The sequence below is a fragment of the Camarhynchus parvulus genome, chromosome 1A (assembly GCF_901933205.1).
Source record: "Camarhynchus parvulus chromosome 1A, STF_HiC, whole genome shotgun sequence".
Taxonomy (NCBI): domain Eukaryota; kingdom Metazoa; phylum Chordata; class Aves; order Passeriformes; family Thraupidae; genus Camarhynchus; species Camarhynchus parvulus.
The window spans coordinates 61,262,913-61,284,984 of record NC_044586.1 but is presented as its reverse complement, the minus strand read 5'-3'; the positions used below and the strand labels follow the sequence as shown (position 1 = coordinate 61,284,984).

Below are 22,072 nucleotides of genomic sequence, written 5' to 3'. Positions count from 1 at the left end.
GTTTGCTTTTGAATTGTAATAGTTACACATATGACTCTTTCACCACATAAACAAATAAAATTGTACTCTTTGTGGTGGCATCGGTACCACTATTAGTTGGACTCAACTGCTGCAGTTGAATTAACTCATATTAAAGAAAGCAACAGGAGAACAACAGGACAGAACAACAATATTGCTGTTGCGTGTTGTTTAGGACACAGCCTTTGAGATTAGCGGCTTTTTTTCCCCATTCTTCACTCTAAAATGCAAATCACTATTTGTGTAGTAAAAATACTGATTGCAAATTATGTTTAACATTCTGACTAATCCATACTATGCTTATAATGTGAACATATCAGCATTCCTGTGCTGAACTCAGGTGCCAGACTTTGTTTTGTTGAAGTAAGAAAATGTGGTTGTGAGATTACTGGGAAAACTTAGCCAGGTGTCCATGCACTGGCTACTCAGTAGGGTAAAGTGCATGTACTAATCCTGTTTCACTTAGACTGATGATAATGAGGCTAAATATCTGCAGAGGCTTCTCAGAAGTGATTCATTTAATCTTAAAAAGGATGCTATAACAGTAATGCTGTTATATCAGACTGCATGGTATCCCAAAAGCCCAGACACTCAGGTGCTCTGGAGTACCACAAATAATTCTGCCCAGGATGTTTTATAATACCTGGGAGTTTTTAGGCTGTATTCAGTTTTGGGTTAGGTGGGTTGTTTCTCCTTAAAAAGGTGAGTTTTGAAAGAGTTTTGAAACAGGGTAGATCACTATTACACTAGTTTCTCAACCTGCATTTACAAAGTAATGGAATAGAGAATTCTATGCAGAAAGAGAATAGTTATATATATTTGAATAGAAGAGCAAAACCACACAATGCTTTGCAAGGTACCTTGTTATCATTATTTACTGGTTGTTTTGGTGAGTAGTAATTCAGGTGAGACTGGAGAGTAGTCATGATTCTCAAGAACATTTGCAGTGCAGTATTTAGCCAAACTTTGGTTGGTATGTAGATGAGTGTAGGCTTGACACAGAATTAGAACTTGTGAGACAAGCTTTGCTGGTGGGAGCTATCATTGCAAGGCACTACTCATTCTGTATAGCAGATGGACTTAACTGCTGGATGCATCTTAGCCAGTTCTTTTAAACTCCACAGTCTCTGTATCTCTGAAATGAGGTAGATAAATGTGATAGGGGCACTGCAACATTTACCTAAGTATTTGTACAAGTAAAAATAAAAAAAATATGAATGTGTAAAGTTTTATGAATACGGTTATGCAAATTCTAGCTTCTCTTCTAGCTTTCTCTGTCTTATTCTGTGGTAGTGATCAGTACAGCCTCTGGTAATCACTAACAATTAACACAACTCTACCCTCTTCACTTTTATCTGGGCACAGTGCCAGGAATATTATTAAAGTGTCTCCCATTTTGCTAGTTCATGCCAAGGTATTACTGACCTCTTCCTTTCTTCTGATGATCTTATCATTACTTCTCCAACTTCTATGCACTAAATGGCTTTTTCTCAACTGTAAAATGTAAAGAGCACATCTATACTAAGTAGCCTGGTGATGAAAAAATTGGATGTCTTCAACGTTGTTAATCAGTAAATTAACTTCTAGCACTCATTTTAGCGCTGCAGATACACTCTTAACTGAGATTCCCTTGCCCCAGATTGGATTCAGTGCTGGCAAAAGATGAACCAGTGTCCTTGTGCTGCTTCTGCATACTCAGCTCTACCTTGGACTGGCTCCTTTGAAGATTTGATGTATCTAGTTTGCAAACCAAATTGGTCAGGCCCTGTTGAAAGTACTGCATTACTGATAAAGCACAGTGTTTAGTCTGAATGAAGTTACATCACTTCAAATATATGGTGCTTTTTTTTTTTTGCAGGGAAAAAGATGCCATATATGGCCTCAATGTAAAATATAAACATGTTTGTGATTGTGCTGGTCTATTTTGGATTCAAACAGATACAATTAAGATTCTACAAAATCTGTGAACAGGTCCTCAAAGGGTAGTTTGATTTGCTGCTATTCATGATTATCCTTTTATATTACCTAGTATCAAAGAAAAGGTAACTTGTTTCTCTATCTCTGCCTCTAAATTTGCAGAAAGAACTCTAATTTGCATGCACTTTAAAAAGGACTGTTTTATCTCTGAAAAGGTTTTAATCATAATTTTCTGTGCTACAGATTAAGCAATTTTTAATAAGGGTTTTTCTACTGGCACCAGTGAGCCATATCTTGCAAGTTAGATATTACAATTTTTGACAAATGGGCTGATTAATTTGATAACTTTTCTTTCCTTGCTACAAGAGAATCTTTAGACCCATTAGTTTGTGAGTTTCATTGGTAACACCAAAATGAGAGAGTTCTTGTCACTTTTGGACAGACCGTAAAGTACATAGGGAGAAAGATGTGGAAACTATAGGATGTAGGGAAAACAGACCTGCAGCAGGACTTCTGGAACAGATAACTATTGATTTCATGCTCTTTCATAAGAAAAGGTAAATGTCACAAAACTGTGAAAAGAGACTGTTTCCACAAAAATTCCTAAGACATTTGAAATCATAATTTTTAAGGTGAAATCCTTGGCTCCGGTGAAGCCAAAAATGAACTTCCCACTAAAGGTCATTTCTCATCCTTTGCCTCCTTTTTGTGCTCATCTTCTTTAGGCCTTAATGTCTCTTCCTCCTATTTTCTATCTCAGGACAGATTAAAAGTGAAACAGAAACAGTGTATATAGTTTTAAATAATAAGCCTCATCAGAACTCGTTTCTCCACTTTTAATTGTTTTATTGAGTGAATTTATTTAGTCAAAACCACTAGTTCTTCTGACTCAGACCAAGAAGTTGTCATATGTTTAAAATAAATACACCATCTGATTTTAAACATAAGACAACTTCTGGGTCTGAGTCAGAAGAACCAGTCACTCATTTGGCTTTGAATAAATAAATTCACACAATAAAACAATTCAAAGCAGGGAAACATGAGTTCTGCTGATGCATATTGTTTAAAACTTTCATTTGGGAACATTATAAAGTTTCTGACTACCCAACTGAAAGACAGAAATACCACCCTCCACAAAATATTTAAGAGTATTATGAATGCTCATACTAGTAATTATCAGAAAACCAAATGTTTTCACTGATTAAATCCCTCTTTTTCCATATTTTTGTTTTGTACTTGTCTTCTTCCATGCAGCAGCACTTTGCACACCTATTCATAATTACATATATGATGTTCATTTGTGCAAAATTATGTTGGGATGTGTTTCTTTCTAACCCCCTTAACAGAACTTTGTCTTTTCTTCCCATGTCAAGGCAATCCACCTTCTGTCAGGTGTGTCTGCATTGTGTGTATCCTCTTCCAAAGGCCTTTCTAATATCTTAACCTAGAACACCATGTGAAGAGGCAGCCACTTACACTCCTGTCATGCTTCTCCACTAAGACAGTTTATCCTCTGTGCTTTATCATGTTCTCTGCTGAGCGGTTCTCTTGATGTGTTCCTTGTAGCCACTCAGGAGAAAAGTAGAAAGCCCCCAGCTGCTACTAGTTTCATCACTTACTGTGAACCAGTACTGGAAAAATGATCTCTGATTGCTACACTACAAGAGCACTATAAATATTTGTACAGCATCTCTATGCAGGTCATTTTGGGAGCTCATCTGCCTACAGCTGTGTCTGAAGCAAAGTACTAATGGAGCTAAAGGAGGAGACAAGCAAGAGTACCAAGTGCTGGCACATCTTCCTCACCAAAACAAATCATATTTGTGAAGATCTAGTTGCTTAACAAACACATTTGAGTACACAAAATGTGGCCACAATTTAGTAAGGTCTCTAGAAAGGATTTGGTAAAAACTTGGCGCTGATCAATGAGGTAGGAAAACTAGTGGCAAAACATAGAAAGGCCAAGGCACTTAGTGGCTTTTATAGATTGGGTTTGTCCTGTAGTCTCTCAGGTCTCTGAGGAAAAGCATGAGCTGTAGGAGAGAGTACTTAAACCAGTTGGACATGCAGAAGTTTATGGCACTAAGTTGGATGGATCAAAAAGTGATCAGGGATCTGATGCTACTGCAAAGTCAGTCATCTTCAGAAAGTCACAGGGAAAGCTTCCTAACTACCAGGAAAAAGCAAGCACTGTACCCATCTTCAAAAAGGAGATCCACAAGAGAACTATCAGGCAGTTCAACAAATGTGGCCAGTGCCCTTCCTGGGAAAGTTACAGAGTAATTCCCCTTAGAAGCCATGTCCAAGCAGACAAAAGACGGGAAGGTTATTAAAAACAGACAGCATGTGTTTAAGCTCAGGCAAATCACTCCATCAGGCTTTCAGCATGATCAACTATAATATCCTTATAGCCAAATTAGTGAGACCTGTACAGTGGATGAAAAATAGACAACTATTGGGCTCAAACCAGCTGTGGTTATTTGCATCACGTCCAACTGCTGGTGTGTTGCTGTTTGTATCTTTCTGACTAATGGTATGCGATGTCTCTGCTACTGATGTGAGCAAGGCATGGAATACATTGCAACTCTCAGCTGGGAGAGGAGTAGATACAGTAAAGAGCAGGGCCACTCTGCTCCATCCAGGTGGGAGAATGAGCTGGCAGGAACGTCTTGAAGTTGAAGAATGGTAAGCAGAGAGTTCTGCACCTGGGAAGGAGTAACTCCGTGCATTGGGATAGGTTTTCCGAAAAGCAGCTTTGCAGCAAACATCCAGGTGAAATGCATTCCAGCAGTATGTGGTTGTGATGAAGAACGCCAGAGGCAGACTGACCTCTGCTACCTCAAGTGTGGCTGGAAGGTTGGAGAAGGTTATTCTCCTCAATATATTTCACAGTTGTGAAACTGCATTAGGAATACAGTGTCCAATTTGGGGCTGATGGGTCCCGGAATAACACTGATATGGTGGAGACAGTCATCACGATGGTAGTCCAGTACTGAAACACAGACTGAGAGAAGCTGTAAAACGTCTATCCACAGTGAAATTCAAAACTCTGCTGTTCAGGGCACGGAGCAGTCCGACCTCATTGACTCTACTTTGAAGCGGTTGCTCGGAGGGGGTGTCCTCCAGACGCGTTTTCCAGTCCCTCTTACTTTGCTTCGGGCGAACGAGGCATCTTCAAGCTTTATCTGCACATCCTTGGCCGCAGAGGGAAGGCGAGCGGGAGGCAGCAGCGCCCGCAGGGATGGCCGTGGTTCCCCCGCTCGGTCCCTCACGGTGCGGCGGGTGCGCGGGGCGGGGGCGGCGGTGCCTTTAAAGGCCGTGGCGCGGGGCGGGCCCGGAGCGCGGGGGGAGCCGCCCGCCCGGAGCATGCGCTGCGCGGGGCGGCGGAGCACGGCGGGCGGCACCGCCGCACTCCCCCGGCAGCCGCGGCGGCAGCCAGCGAGCCCCAGCCCGGCCCCGGCGCTGCCGCCGCGCGGGGCCGTGGTGGCGGCCGCCGAGCCCTAATTGATTGCCCGCGGGGGAGCGGGGCTGCGAGCCGCCCCCCAGCCCGGTCTGCGCCCGACGGGAGAGGTGGCGAGCCGCGGCGGCCATGGGCAACGAGGCGAGCCTGGAAGGAGGCGAAGGGCTGGGCGCCTTCCCCGAAGGGGCGGCGGCAGCCGGGGATGGCGGCGGCTCCGCGGCCCCCTTGCAGAGCCTGGTCCCGGCCGGGGTGGAGGCGGACCTGAGCCAGCTGAGCGAGGAGGAGAGGAGGCAGATCGCCGCTGTCATGTCAAGGGCGCAGGGGCTGCCCAGAGGGAACCTCGCCGGCGCGGAGCCGCCTCCCATGCAAAGGCATGCACGGAAAATCTCCCTTCTCCCGCTCCTCCCTTCCCCCTTCTCCGTCTCCTCGCGGTGGGGCGGGGGGCGAGTCGCAATACGAGCTGGGCCCGCCGCACCCGGAGCCGGCGTTCCGTTTTGCTGGCAGAGGGAGGGAAGGGGTGGCCGCACGGGCGCGGGCACCAGGACGGAGCCTGCACTCTCTGGCTCTCCCCACTACAGCGGTCTCTGATAATAGCGGCGGTCCCCGATTCCGTGGGCTGCGCCCTCCTTTCCTGCCTTGCACTGATCTGGAGCACGGGCAGTTTGTGTGTCGGGGCGGGGAGAGATGTGCAGACACCGTTATGGTTTTCTGTGTGCGGGTGTGTGCTTTACGGGGCTGGATGCCCCACAGCTCTGCTAGGAGCCAGGGAAGCGGATGGGTTCTGCAAGCGTCTGGAGAGAGAATCTTGTTGAATCTTCCAGTGCTTTTGGGCATAATACATTTGCTGGCCGTTACTCTGCCAATTCTGAACCTCTACAACTATCATTTGGCTTCATTAAATAGTCATGGATTGAGGAGGTCTGTTTCAGCCTATTTTTTCACCCTTTTTTTTCCTTTTTCCTTTTTTCCCCCTCCATTTATTAGTTAGAAGGGGAGAGGCTAAATAGATTAAATTGCTTGCCACGGTATTCAGCGTTCTGGATAGTCATGCCTTTACCCCACTGTGCTTTTGCGAAGGCTGGGGGTAATTTCCTTCCCCGTTCTTTGCCTGCCCCTCAGCGAATTCACAGCCCGGCGTGCAACAAGCCCGCTCCCCGCCCGGCTCCTCGGAGCTGCCGCTGTTCGTGGTGCTGAACCACGGCCCTGCCGGCCCCATCTCGCTGTCCCCGGTCCTGACCCCCTCCTGGCCCGGCCGGTGTCGCTGTCCCCGGTCCTGAACCCCTCCTGGCCCGGCCCGTGTCGCTGTCCTCGGTGCCGAACCCCCTCCTGGCCCGGCCCGGCACCTGAGCCCGGCGCTTCTGTTGCTCTCCGACTCCGGGGCTGGGTGTGTTGTTTGTCGTGAAGGAGGAAGCTAAAAGGAGCCTCCTCGAGTGTTTCACGGTGCATTGACCTCACCCCATCATACGTGCATATTCAGTTTATATAATGTCAGGTTTATATAAGTGAATTCTAGAAGAGAGGCAAGGAGGGTGGGACTAAATTAATTCTTGGGCAATTATTGGAGTCACTGAGGTTGTACCTGAGATGATGGTCTCCATTTTTTTTTTTTGAAACTGGATGTCAAATCTTCCTATTTCATGTCTTGCTGAACTATTGATCAGGCATTAGCACTGTGTGTAAAATAAAGTTTTCCATTCAATTTAGATCTCTGCACAGCTTCTGTTGTTAATGAGGAACATTAATGAGAAAAAGAAATATTCTTTAGTTCCATGAAACTAAGCTCAAAATTCCCTTTTGTATAATTGTCTATGAACAAAGACACAAGTACTTTGAAACTTACTTTTTACTGGAACAATACCATGAAAAAATAAAGATAAATGTTCTTGGAAGTCATTAGAGTAGGCTGAACTCATTGCAATGTGAATATATCTGCATTTATAAATGGATGCTTTCCCACAAACATATTTATATCAGAAGCTACTTTGATCTTGTTATCATACCATACTTCCACCCTCTATTTAAAGTAAGGGGACTCTAAATTTGTGAATTACAGCATTTTACCTTGCGTCAGAATGTCAGCTTTGACTATTATAGCGGTTCCCATCATAGTATCTTCATGCCTCTTCACTGTAATGAAGTTACTACTTGTCTTGTCTCTTGGTTTGTGGCTTTATTTGCTCCTCTTGCTGTTTGCTTTCTTTGCTGTTGAGAGCTACCACGAATGTTTGCAGTAATTATCAAGAACCTGATAGAAGCAAAACCCTTGTAGTAAGACTCTCCTAAGGATTACAGATCACCTGCTTCCAGACTAAAACTGGAACTAGTTTTTTGGTTTTTTTTTTTTTTCCTTATTTCTTTCCAGTTCAAGTGTTAAGTGATAGAGTGTGATCAAAAGAGGAATTCTGGCTTTCAGTCAATATAGCTTTGCATTTTGGCAGTGTTTTTATTGTAGTGTCAGTTAGTTTTTAACATATTAAATAGATTTTTCCTTTGTGATTTCCATTATAACATTAGAGTCTAATATTTTTTTTCTATTCTAAATGCTCTCATTCCTGCTCCCAAAGTAACCCTAAAGTGTACAAATTCCTTATGATTGCTGATATCCTGAGGTAATATTTTTTTGCAAATACAGGCTCTTTAGTAGTAAGTAATATATGTGCCAGGTAACATAGTTGCACCTTTACCACCTTAAAATGAATGCTGTACATTCTAGAACTTCTGTAGGCTTTGAGCTTTTAAGTCTTGTGAATTTTAATATAAGCATTTAGATCTAGCGCACCTAAAGTGAACTGTCTAATAATTGTCCTATTATTAAAAAAAAAAATGAAAGCTTCGTTCTCAAGGTTCCAGTGAGATGTTTAGGATCTGTGGAAATCTTTCTATCCAATTTCAATTTTCTATCTTCAGAAAATTCATGGTTGGGAAATTTATCTGAAACAAGCAGAGTCAATTTGTAAGCAAGTTCCATTTGTTCTAGCTTCATCAAGTGACTCTGTAACTGTGCCAGTGTTCACTTCCTGAGGAATTACACTATATCTGAAAGGATTAGATGGCCAGCTGAATATATGACCATCTAATACAGCTGCTTGGGTTTTTTGGTCATTTTTTTCCCCAGTTCAATAAGTTGGTCACAATAGATATAAATAAAATAAATTTTGCAGCATTTTGATAAGAAATGCTAAGTCTTGCTGAGTGTTGCACTTCTGAAGCATATTTATGGTATATTTTCTAGAAGAAATATATATTTTAAAAAAATTTAGCCACTGGAGGATGCATAAATTCATACATATATTTTCTGCAGATATGATACCTTTGACTTGCATTGTTACTGCATTTATCTTTGAAACTATTAATACTGATGAATGGGGAAAAGACATGCCTTCTTAACAGGTGCTTGTAGTTATGGAATTGAAGAACTGGACCAATAGTCCTTTTGTTAAATCTCTGCTTACTCCAAAGTAAGCTTTGATTGAGCTCTAATATGTAAATGAATAAAGATGAGTTCCATGAGTCAAGACCAAAGTGAGAGGAAACATAGCAGCACAAAGAAAAGCATTATGTGAGGAAGAACTAGATTATTTTGTATGTTGGGTCTGGTTTGAAGGCTTTTTCATGATTCAAAAGATTTGAAAGCTAGAAAATTCTTGTCAAATTCTTGTCGAGATTTAGTTTGAGGTTTCTGATTCTCCAGTTCAATTAAAATTTTTCAATATCAGTTTGTAGTTGGTTGTAAAATGGTTATGGAAAAGAAGACTTCAACTCAGGTACCTCAATCTAAATGGAACAAGTCCTGGCTTTTGACAGAAGTAGCATTTCTCAAGAAGCTTGTCCTTTCAAGGCTTTTTCTTCCACTAGTTAATCACGCGCTGTCTCCATTGCTTAGAAACATTGGTATGTGCAAAGGCAAGACAAGTCAGCTCTTCAGAATATACCTATAGCCTTGAAGAAAATCACCTGAGTTTATTTCCTAGATTCATGGGGTTTGATCTCATTTCAAAACCTGATATCTTATCAGGTGGAAATTTATGGAACACATTATTTGATAAAAATGGAAGCTGGAGCAAAATTCCACTCCAATCCAGTTACTTTTCTTGCTAATTTCCAAGTTGAATTTTTAAAAATGGTTGGGTTTTTTTTGCTTTGGTTTTTGTTTGGGATTCCCCCCTCGCCCCACTTCTGTTCTACCTTCACGTTGTAAGGTTTGGGCATTGGCGTGGTACCCTATTTCTGGACCTGAATTTCAATAGCACTGTTATTTTTTTCTTCCCCCCTCCCTTTTCACTCTTATTGTTGAATGAAGCCTTCCAAGAGTTTGAACATTTACAAACATGAATGCTGGATGTGTACCAGGCTAATAGACTAGTTGAAATAGACTAGTTGCTAATAGGCTAGTTGAAATGTTTTTGTATGGTAAGCAGTGCCTCTTCAGATAAACCTAGAGTGCTTATCTAAATAACGAGAAACAGAACTGCAGGTAGACCTCCCTAGTTGCTGATCAGAATATAATGTTGGAACCCTAGTTACTGGGAATTTTTGACTATCTGGGCTGACAGGTACTGACCCTCAAGAAAACACTACATTTGACCTGAGGCCGTAGAGAAAACTTCCAAAATTAAATAATAGAACTAGGATTATGAGTGTGTAGTTTGAAAAGAAGTGTATAATATCACATAGTAGAAAACTTTAAAGTTTTAGAATATAGTGATATCTATAAAACAAAATAAAGGTTTCAGAGCAGAAGCTTGTCCTTCTTCACCTTCTTCTTCATAAGTTTGAGTAATATTGTATAATTAGATAAAAAATCTGCATTGCAGGCCACAGATAGTTATTGAGTTAAAAATAAAAATAATTTAAGTGTCAGTTCTTAATTAAAGAGCTTATCCTTAAGAAACCTTATAGAGAGAGAGATATGGTTCCATTTTTTTTAGTTTGTTAGAGTAAAATACTGTGAAACTCAGTTTGAAAAACTGTAACATAAATAAAAACTAATAAACATCTAAGTCCAAACAAAAAATACCATCTAACACATTTAATCCCAACCCTAACAAAAAAAAAATTAAAACTCAACAATATAAAACTTCTCTTTTGATAAGCAAAAATGCCAAATATTTGAAAGAATTAGATTATCTTTGGGATTTTCTGAACTATCCTCTTTATGAATTAGTCAACGTTGACTGATGCCAGTGGAAAAACACCTGCTCACTTCAGTGGGTTGCACATTAGGGTCCTAAGCTTCAAAATATTGTGGTCAATAAGCCTATAGGAATGGGAAAAGATAAATGGAATTGTGGAAATCTGGGAATAGTTTGTCCTTAACAAGTATTGCTTGAGGAAATTTTTAATTAACAGAAAAAGTTAGATACAAGATTATGAGAAATCCTGCATTGTGAGAATTACACAGAAAAGTCAAGCACTTAGCTTTGTCCTTTTGTATTGCCATTGCTAGCCACGTAATGGAAACTAAAGACTAATCAGAAATACTGCTAAACTTGTAGTGATTTTAACAATGCAAAATACATATTTTAATGTGGCTACTGTAGATGGTTCTGCAGACTTCTGAAAAAAAACTCTTTAAATTGTGCATTTATTTATTTATTAGTCAAGGAATGCAGTTAAATCTAATAAGTGGTTGTTTCTTTTGCTCATGAATACCCAAGAAAAAATGTCCTGTCTGGCAAACAAGATCACAGCTGACTGGTTCTCTCAAAGTAAAAAAGTGAAAATTTTATATTTGCAACATTTCTATGACACAGAACAGAACCCCGTATCTTCCAACAGAAGCTCAGTGGTAGCACTGAATAGAATATTTTATTACATCCCTGAGCATTGGCAGCAATGCAACAATATTATTATATTGTTGAGTAACAATATTATTTCCTGTGCTACAGCCAAGTTTAGCAACAAGTGAAATACTGTGCCATATATAAAGCCATGATCTTGATTTGGGTTCCTGCATTCTTAGTTTCATTTTCTCCTGTATGAACATACAGCAAAATATTGTTGCATGGATTTTTCCCAATTCTCTAATGTAATGTGGTGGAGTTCTTTTTAATACTGCTCAGTGTGAATTGTTCAGATGATGTTGAGAAGGAGTATGGTAGCTCTTTGCAAAGAAGAAAAAAAAAAGGTTCAGGGCTAACTGTGAGCTGAAATCTGTTTTATTTGGTGGAGAACTCATCTGGTCTGTGAGTGGATGGGTGCCAAAATAAATACTTTACAAAGAAGAATACTTTTATGAAGAATATTCTTTAACATACATGAATTTTAGGGGTTTAAATCACTGCTGCATATTGAATTGTAAATAGATCCAAATTTTGTACAAGTATCCAGAAAACAAGTACATATGCATATTGCATTGTGCTTTTTTTTTGTATGGCTGTGCTTTGATCTGCTAATTTTGACACCTCTCTTTCTTCTAGTCTTCTGTCTCCCTGTCTTTTATATCCCGAGGAGCAGGGTGGAGAGTTAATAATTTGTATATAGATATAATAGGAAATTCTAGCTTTGATCTCTTGAGAATTCTAAAAAAAAAGGATATCTCGTTAAATATTGTTGTATTAGATTATTTTCTAAAAAATAAAACAATCTATGACTGAATACTTGTATAAGCCTTTAGAGAATAGTGATTATTTAAATACTTTTTACATGCACCTTGTTATAAGCCTTGGTCTTGAAAATGCTTAAGCACTGAGAAACTTCACAGTGCTACCAGTGGACTTCCAGGGCTACTGATACATCTTATTTTATCTCATTTTTATTGTACCATGCATTATTTTAATCTTATTACATTTTTTCTTTGCAGACATCCTGAACTTGATACAAGCCGCCATCCCAGACAACCAGGTAAGCCTCCAGATCCAGGACCACCAGGTTTAAGTAAAAGCAGAACAGTAGATGTGCTGAAGACAGAACAACGGGCACCTGGACGGAGCCCTTCTACTCTCAGTCTACGAGAATCAAAGTCCAGGACTGATTTCAAAGAAGATCAGAAGCCAAGTATGATGCCCAGTTTTCTCTCAGAAGCCAATCCATTGAGTGCAGTCACTTCAGTTGTGAACAAATTCAATCCTTTTGATTTGATATCGGATTCAGATACAGCTCATGAAGAAGCCAGTAGGAAACAAAAAGCTGCCCCAAAAGAGCAAGGGAAACCTGAGGAGCAGAGGAGTCCTGCGAAACATCCAGCTCAACCACAGTCTCCAAAGCCAGCTGTTCAACAACAAGGACCTGCCAGACCTACTGTCCAACAAACTGAGTCTTCCAAGCCAGTGCCACAGCAGCAGCAGCCTGGGGGACCAAAGCAAGTTCAGAAACCAGGCCATGGCCAGCCAGCAGATGCTAAGCAAGAGCAAGCGAAACAACCACCCCAGCCACGAGGACCACAGAAATCCCAGCCACAACCATCAGAACCAACAAAACCCACTCAACAGCAAACTTCTGCAAAACCTTCATCAGGCCCAACAAAACCATCCCCACAGCAACCAGACAGCACTAAAGTGACGTCCCAAACAGCACCTCCCACAAAACCATCACCGCAGCAGCCAGGACCTGCCAAACAACCATCACAGCAGCCTGCACGGCAAGGAGGTCCTGTCAAGCCATCTCCCCAGCAGACAGGGCCTCCAAAACAGCCTTCTCAGCAACCTGGACCTGAAAAGCCATCTGCTCAGCAAACAGGACCTGCAAAACAACCACCTCAGCCTGGATCTGGGAAGCCACCCCCACAGCAAACGGGGCTTGTAAAACAAGTGCCACCCCAGGCAGGGCCCACGAAACCACCTTCTCAGACTGCAGGGCCCACAAAAGCCCCAGCACAACCAGCAGGACCTACAAAACCCCCTGGCCAGCAACCAGGGCCTGAAAAGCCCCCACAGCAAATGCAAGCTGGTGCAAGTCAACCTGCTGAGTCTGCCCCAAAGAAAACCTTCTGCCCTCTTTGTACAACCACCGAGCTGCTGCTGCACACTCCTGAAAAGGCCAACTACAACACGTGCACCCAGTGTCACACTGTAGTCTGCAGCCTGTGTGGATTCAATCCTAATCCTCATATCACAGAGGTGAGTAATTTTCAAACTGATGTTCACTAAGAATTCAGTTTGCCTTTGCTGTGTTGAAACATCAGATGTACTACATATATCATCATGATAATTTAACAAGGTCAGGAAAAAATTTATGCTGTTTCAGATAACTGCTTATGAGTAAAACAGGGTGAAACTGGAGAAAAAAAAAGAAGGTAATGGTTCTCTGCTCATATAGATTTAGAAATGTGTTATCTCTTCATATAAAAAGAGGAGAAACCTCAGTGTGACGTTTGTCTCATTTTGATTGTTTTTAATCAGCTGCTGTCTATGTTTATAATCTGACCACGATACTCCTGTGCAAATACATTTATAGATAAATAATATTTTCTACTGTAAGAACTAACTAAAAAAAAATCAGTTTTCATAGCCCCAGTGTGTGACATAGGAAAGGATGTGGAGTGGATTTTCTTTACAACTGTGTCAGTGTTCAGTTGTGTTAGTTGAAAGCCTGAGTCATGAGTTTGACTTGGTGCTACGTGGGTTATTTCATTCTTGTGGGATGTTAAGGTCTCTGTGGACTATTTCTAACCTTGATTACCATTCTTGCTGTAATTCTATAACATAAAAATTGGATAGAAAGCAATGTTAGGACTTCAAATGAATTTATTTTAACCTGATGTTTGTGGTAGCTTGATTTATTGCTTATACATATCCTTTATTGCTCTGCATGGGAATAAGGCTTTATGTGACTGTTTGCTCAGCTTCTTGTACATCCTGATATGCTACTTTTAAATTTGCAAAGTAATTGGAGTTTGTTTTCAGTACCAACACTTTTATCAATTTATGGAAATTCAAACAGAGTGGACCTGGCACCAAAGGTTAACTAATGATAATCAGAAGGGATATTTGGAAAACTTTTTTTTTTTTTTTTTGCTGTGGTATTAATTTAGCTGATCTGAGATGAACACAGGAAGAAGTACAGACTACTACTGTATTTTGAACCTGATAAATAATACCTGTATATTTAAAATTAAATCCAAGAATTTCAGGAGCTGGAAAGGTGCTCTGGATATGGTGTAGTCTAAACTTCTGCTCAAAGTTGTGTCATCTAAAGCAGGTTTAGCCAGTGTTGAATATCTTTAAGAATATCTTTAAGAATATCTTTAAGGCCTGACAGCCTTTCTGGGCAACCTGTGTACTCAGTATCACAATGATTTAAGGCCATTGTTAGCAGCTGGTTTTCTTTCCACCACATGTTTATTTGTGGCTGCCTGGTAACAAACAGCAGACTTTTTGCACCCAGCAATATGATATTTTTGGGTTTTTTTTTGTTAAAATTGCAAATTTAAGACTGAAAGAATAATAGCAGTAACCACTGGTAGCACTTTGCTTGGTTTAGGAGTGTTAATGTCTTATTTGAGTTTAGGGAAACTGAGAATTGAGTTAGCTGGCACTGAAGCCTGGACTGGAAAAGGAGTGACCTGAACACCTATGTGCAGCAACTTCAGAGCATCTGCAACTAACCAAGTGTCAATATTTCAGGGTCTACATGAGGAAAGGTCATTGTGGACTGTTGGTGTAAAATATATATATATATATATAACAGGCGAGAAATGTGACATATTGATATTAAAGTCAACAAGGAAGTTTTATTGCAAACCTTTGTCTTCAAATCCTGCCAGTGTTTTTAGGCCAGAACTTCTTACATTTATTTGTGAGTGCTGAGTTGTTCATGTCTGTAGTGTGCTCTTGGAGTCTCTTGAAGCCCCAAGTTTGTCTTCCTTTGAAAGCTCCAGATATCCTATGGAATTGGTCAACAACTTTGGCATGTTCAAATGAAACAGGTTTTGAGAGAGAGTTTATGTAAGAAGATTTCCAAGTATTTGGAAATTCTGTGAATAGCTACTAGTTTTTGAAGTGGGTACTCAGTAAGTGTGAAATTCAGGACTTTTAGACAATAAATACAGCTGCATTTAAGACTAACTGATTGCATACATATGTAAAAGCAAATTTGAATTTCATATTAGACATTGAAATAAACACAGGATATGCATTTATTTAGTGATAAAATCATTTCAGAAAATGAAGGTATTGGACATCTAATTTATTCAGCTATTAGTTCCAATCTCCTGACTCCCACTCAGGCTTTTCTCATTTGCTCAGCTTTGCACCACCAGCTGTCTTGCTGAAACTTCATTGTGGGTGTCCTGCTCCAGTCTGCCATTGAAGTGTGACAAAAATCACACCTGACTTTATTACTGAACATTGGGATCAAAGTTAATAGAACCTGCTCTGGCGCAGACAAAAAAATCACTTATTTCAGCTGCCAAGATTCTCATTTGAGTTATCAAATTTTCCTTCTACTTTCTGATTCCTTTAAGTATTTAGCTTATTAACAAAAGTTCCTGATTCCTTTTACAGTACTTCACCCACTTCTTCCCAGCTATCAGGAAGATTATGGTTTGTGACTTGGCTGTCAGTTTTCTTGCTTATGGTGCAATTTTTTTCTTTTCACTTCTTGTATTTTAACTTCTCCTAAGTATTATTGACCGAAATTCTGTGTCTTACCCATGCATCTACTGGCTTTACTACTTTACTTTAGCATTCCTTGCTATTTTTTTGGTCATGTTTCATGATTCTGGAGTCCTACATTGTGCTTTTCCTATGTTCTATATAGCTACAGATTTCATTGCTTATGTTAAACACATTACTTATGGGGAAGCAATAATTTCAGATTGGATGTGGGGAGTGGAAGGCATTGATTCAGAAAAAAAAATTGACTTTTGTTCCCTAAAATTTTCCCTTTGTGCAGCTTCTGGAATTGCTTTCCTAAGACACCCTCCTTACAAGTTTCTCAAATGGCAGCTCAGTCTCCAAAACTAATCAAGTGAATCATTTTTCCAATGTAGATATTTCTAAATTTCTGTGTTCTATACTTCTAGCTGATCCTGAAAAGAATTTTATAGGCTTTAAAACTGGCTTAGGAAGTAGATTGCATACATTGTAAAACCATTATAAAATGCAGATAAAAAAATTAATTCATTTTATTAATTTAAACCTCTATTTAAAATTCAGTAGTACATGCACTCTGTCTGTTTTAACTCACTAGAGAGAATTCTGTAACTAAGAGCAGAAAGTGATACCTGTATTGCCACAGGGTCAGACCCCTTGAACTGTTTCTCTGAACCATCTGACACTGCAGTGCTCTTGGGGAAGAAGGATGGTTGGTGTCTTGCTTTTGTACAGCAGTCTGGAGAGAAAAGGCATCATACATAAGTGTTCAGTAACATATGTCTCCTTTAATCTGTCTAGGTATTCATACTCCACTCATCACCATGGCACATGACTGCCTAGCAACAGTTGCATAAAGTAATGGAAAAAATTATATAAGCAGGTTTGAGGACTGGTACTCTATTGCATTTGCCTTTCATGTACATCAGAACCTTGTAGGAAGTGTGTTTTTTACTACGTGGTGACTTATTTTTGTAATTTTTTTACCATTTTATTTTCCCAAACCCACTCCCATGAGCCATTAGCAACAGAAAGCAGCACTTCCCAGAAAAAGATTCAGCCCATTAGAGCATTCAAGTAGGAGTAGGCTTTCTGAAAATGAACATAGGCATCTTGAGGAAAAAAGGCAAAAATCACAAACTGCTATAGTTAAATCTAAATTAGCGCATATGCTCAGCAGCTGGAGTAAATTTTCATTCCCTGTGAACTAGTTATTGGAAGATGCAGGCAAAGCAGACTGAGCAAGGGTTTAAAGGGTAATAACAAAGTCATTATATTCCTTATGATGGTCATCTGTAAAGCTGATGATCAAATGGAGTGTGAGAGCTGTTAATGTTGGACCCTTGGCTGTGTGTGGGCTCTGCTCCTGGAGCCCACCTGGGGTGTGTATTTGTGCATGTGTGGATACCTGTCCTCTAGGGGCTTTTTGAGGAGGGATTATTCTACATGAATTTTATATACATTAGATAATGTTTCATCCATTGTTCTGGTGTTCTTTAAAGAGAACATTTGAAATTAATCTTGAGGCCAGGTATAATTTTATAGATAGATACTTAATGAAAATTGTACATTCAGATAATGGGAAGCTGTGTATTGATGCAGGATTTTTTTACTTGCCAAAAGTTCTTCTGGGCAGAGATAAAGTGAATTCTTAAAAATATTTTATGGTTTCTGAGGTTTTTTTCCAAATAATGTGTCTATACCAAAGCTGACTTATTCCTAATGGAAAAAAGAGGAGGCATAAAAATTCCAAGAGGAGGAATCAGAAACCCCAAACAGCTGGATAGCTCAAAGTGTAGTGTATGGTTTCTAATCAAGTGGAATTTTTTGCTGGATTGCACATTTATCTTTCAATTCAACATGAAAAATTTTTAACTGAGTCTCAAATATTTTCCTTTTTGTTGTTATTGTAAATTTTTGTTGGGGAGGGTATGTCTATTTTTTAAACTTTTTTTTGATAGGATAGAAATTTTCCATATCAATTGTACTACATATTATTGCCTTGATTTTTTTTTGCTTTCTTTCTGCCTCTCTTTATATTTACAATCTTATCACAAGATTTGATTTAAAAATATAATATTTTAGCTCAAGTCTTTATTTTTTTTAAATTAATTTTTTTTTGTTAAAATCCTGCATAAAATCCTAAACATACTTGGGCATGAAGTAGGATCAGTAACTAAACAGAATTGAAACAGTCAGAAAGGCATTAATTTTTGTTATTTTCATTATTATTAGGTTGTATAGGGAGAACAATATCTAATAATTTAAAATAAGGAAGATGAATATAATTCTTGTGAATACAGGTAAGTTTTGCTTATACTTATAATAAAATTAATAGAAATTACTCTATTAAATCTTTGTTGATTACAGGACAGTAAAGGAAGCTGTTGACTGAAGTATTCCCTGTGTCTTGCAGTCTAGACCCTGCTGTGTTGTAATAGTACATGGGAACCAAAATACAGCTTGGACTGGAAATGATACATAAACGAGAATAAAACTGCCATCACTGTGGGTAGTGACATGCAATAAAGTCTTAAATGTTTTGATATCAGGGAAAATAGCTTTGAGTTTGTACACCCTATGTGAACTTGGTGGGGTGGATATAAGGTTATATAAGTAAAGCAGAAAAAAATAGAAAAAAAAATCAAAGACCTAAATATAATTATCAGCTGTTATAGCCATCATAAGTTGTATAGAAATGAGTTTAAAAAAACTCCAGCAAATTCAAAGACTTTTAAACATTTTTCAAAGCAGTTATTTAAAACCAGCTCTCAACTGTGTTGAAATGAAGTGGGAAGAGTTGTGTAAAACTGGTGGACTTTAGTCTAGGTTCAAATTGATCAGAGAACAGATGCAAACAAGACTTGTTTAGTTGCCATTTTAAAGGCATAAAAGTGTGAAATATTTGCTGTAGTACAAAGAGTACTTGGGACCTTCCAGTGTTACTAACACTGCAATTTCTATACAAATGGGGATTATTCACAATTTTTGTGATGAAATTAAGCCTAGTATAGGTCCTGTAGTTCTGCCCCTAGCCACAGCTTCTGCACAGACATTTGGGAAAATTGTAAAGATCCTCAAGTAGAAGGGTTATGGAAGTACAGGATACTGTTTCTCTCCATGGAATATTCTTAAACAAACTCCCACATTGTTTCTGTCTTAGAGGAAGGCTGTGTGCCTACAGTTCTGCTTTACTTTAAGGATTAGATGTAGAAATAGCAGTGATGCCTTGTGGTTTTTTCATTTTTTTTTCTCTTTACATAAGGGGCAAAACATAGAGGCAAAACCCCTCTGTATGGGGAATAGTGTCCCAATAATTTAATTGAGCAATATTCTACAATATGCTGGAGTGTTTTCTCATTAGTACAGAAAGCTGGCCTGTACAGTTTTTAACACAAGTAAATAATAAATTAATCTGCATAGCTAAAGATGTCAACTGCAGTCAGCCATCTGTGCCAGTATTGCTGTTGCTCAGCAACTGTAATTTACTACTATGTGAGGCCATGTGATGTGGGATGGTGTTTGCTGGGCAGCCACTGGGCAGGCAGCACAGCCCAGCCCTGCTCTCACCAGACAGCTTAATCCTTTCCATGATTCGCTCAGTGCAGCTCAGATGAACTTTGTTAACCTTTTCTTCGCCACTCTCTTGATGTGCAGTTAGATTTTTGTCAATCATTCATGTTTCTGGAATATTAAATCTCAGTGCAGTTGACGAAAGCAATGAGCATTTGTTGCATTACTGCATGATGCAGTGCATTGAGCTGTGTTTAAATGTCTTTTTCCTTGCTATGTGCATGCGGCAGCTTAATCATGTCCTTGGCTATAAAAAATTAGTTTCTTGATATCCTGAGATACTGACATTCAAAAAAAAATTCAAAAGTTGTGTTCATTATTTTGCTTTATGATTCTAATTATGTAAGCTATAAAATAATAGTTCCCCAAACATTCATAATTCATATGCAAACTATAGATTTTTGTATTGGTAATTTAAGTAGAGAAGTGGAGTATGTTTTAAGATTGTGATAACTGCATAATATAATTAATTCTGTAGTGTTCAGTAGCTTTAGAACAGCTAAGTAACATTTAAAAATGGTTTTTCAATATGTCTATTTGCAAAGTTTGCACCAGCATTGGTTTAGCACCAAGCTACAGAGCTTGTAACCATTGCTGTGGTTTGTGGAAGGATACCCATGGACCATGCTGCTGACTAGAATCTAATGTCGTGTTTGTTAACATCTTGAGTCAGTGTTCTCTGGCAAACTCATCATATACCTGAAAGGAAAGTAAATATGTATTTTGTAGTGATGATGTATTTGCCTGAAATTAGGATCAGTTGCATACTGTGTACAATTGTTAAATGTTTGGTTTTGTGTAATTACTTTGAGTAGCTGAGAACTTATTCATAAAAGAATGGTGTAGAAGAAAAAACTTTGTCTCCAGGATTGCACAAGCTTCTTTGGAAGACATTTTAACTTGTATGTTGATGTACCAATTTAATTTGGTTTGTGGTAGTTGGTTTTTTTTTCATAACAGAATTTTCTGATTTAGCTTCTTGTCTTAGACTATTCCACCACACTACATGAAGCTGCATCAAATCATGTGCTTGAACACTTTATTTTTCATGTTTCTCTTGTCATCTTGGCAAAAATGTCTGCTAAGAGCCAAATCTGGATTCATCATTGCTCTTTAAAATTGTCAGGGACCAACCAAGTTAATGTGTTTTCAAACCAGAAGCTGACTTTGTCAATAAAGCTTTGGAGCTGAGCAGTGTCAGCAAAGTCCATTTTACATACCTATGGTAATGTAAAGGGATGTTAATATTTTATGTATATTTTAAGTTTCTTTGTATAGCAGCAAATGACTGTTCTAAATGAGAATGAGACCCATACACTTGGAGTGTATCTCTGCTCTGCACAAGGACTGTTAGCATGGCTTCTGAGAGCCACATTCACATAGTGTGCCAGTAATTTTTGTATGAAATGTGTGCAATCTGCAAGTCAAAATTTATTTCTCATGTACTTCTGGAATCATAGAATCAAGATAGATTCTCTTCCTCCCCTACATCATCTGCAGGGATAAAAATTAAGCATGCTAGGCAATGCACTTGGTGACAGCTTTCCTTTTGCTTTTAATGAGTCTGTGTTGTTAGAACAAATCTCAACCATTTTTGAAGAAAGGATGGATTGCCTTCAACTGTGTTGGCTTTGTTTGGGATAGGGAGAAGGACTGAACTATAGTTGCCATTTGTTACTGGTGTCAACTGTTAGCTTGCCTTTCTTTATGCTCTCATAATCAATGAAATGTAGTGTTATAATTTTCTTCAAATTAATTCTCCATGGATGTTGTTAGTAAAATAACAAATAAATTCATTTGGTACTTCAAACTAGAAGAGTTGATGCTATGATTAATGAATATATAAAATACATTTTAATTATTTTTTTGTTGTTCTGAGGGCATATAATTTCTACAACAGTTAGAAAACAAAGCAGCAGTTTTCTTTGCTCAGGAGTTGAAGTCTGAACAAAAATGCTGCATGGAATCTGTCCGGTTTACTGTCCTAGTTATGGCACTTATTGGCATGGGTCTAAGAATGAAGAAAATCACTCACAGATTTCTTCTAGAAATAAGACCCAACTCCCACCCCTATATATTGGTGTAAAAACCAGACAGCTTGGGTTTCTCAGCATCAAAGAATCTCTGTCACAAACAGGAACAGTGAAAGCTCGGAAGTTCCTCTGGAAACTTTTGCTAATTTTTAATCCCACATAATGATATTAGAAATGTGGAGAAAGAAACTAGGAGGTCACGGAACTTCTGCCCAGGAACACCCTTAAGGACAGAGAAACATTTGTATTTAACTTATCTGCAGCAGCACTAAGTTTTACTTCATCTGTAATAGTGTGTAAGAGCGTCTGTATTTAATGGAAGCCCATTCCTGTCAAAATTTATGGAAAATCTCTGTAATTCTGGTAGAAAAAACAGGCAAGTGTTTGATAGGAAACTATATCACATAGCACATTTCATTTTGAACTCCTGCTGTTCCAATCACACGACTATAGTTTGTGCAGTTTTACATTTGTTTGAAGATGTGTGTAACCTAAAATGACTTGAGCATTTTGGCACTTAATTCCTCCTACTAAAGTGC

General features: G+C 39.1%; 1 protein-coding gene across 4 annotated transcripts in view; it reads left to right on the top strand.

Annotated features, from left to right (window-relative positions):
* Positions 1-5,428: 5,428 nt before the first annotated feature.
* The window catches only part of PCLO (piccolo presynaptic cytomatrix protein), a 318,722-nt gene continuing 302,078 nt past the window's right edge, over positions 5,429-22,072 (top strand). For all 4 annotated transcript variants that reach the window (XM_030959381.1, XM_030959382.1, XM_030959383.1 and 1 more), the window contains exons 1-2: positions 5,429-5,766; positions 12,198-13,452. In XM_030959381.1, coding sequence (XP_030815241.1) covers positions 5,525-5,766; positions 12,198-13,452 — 1,497 coding nt within the window. In that variant the 5' untranslated portion in view covers positions 5,429-5,524. The remainder of the gene's footprint in view (positions 5,767-12,197; positions 13,453-22,072) is intronic.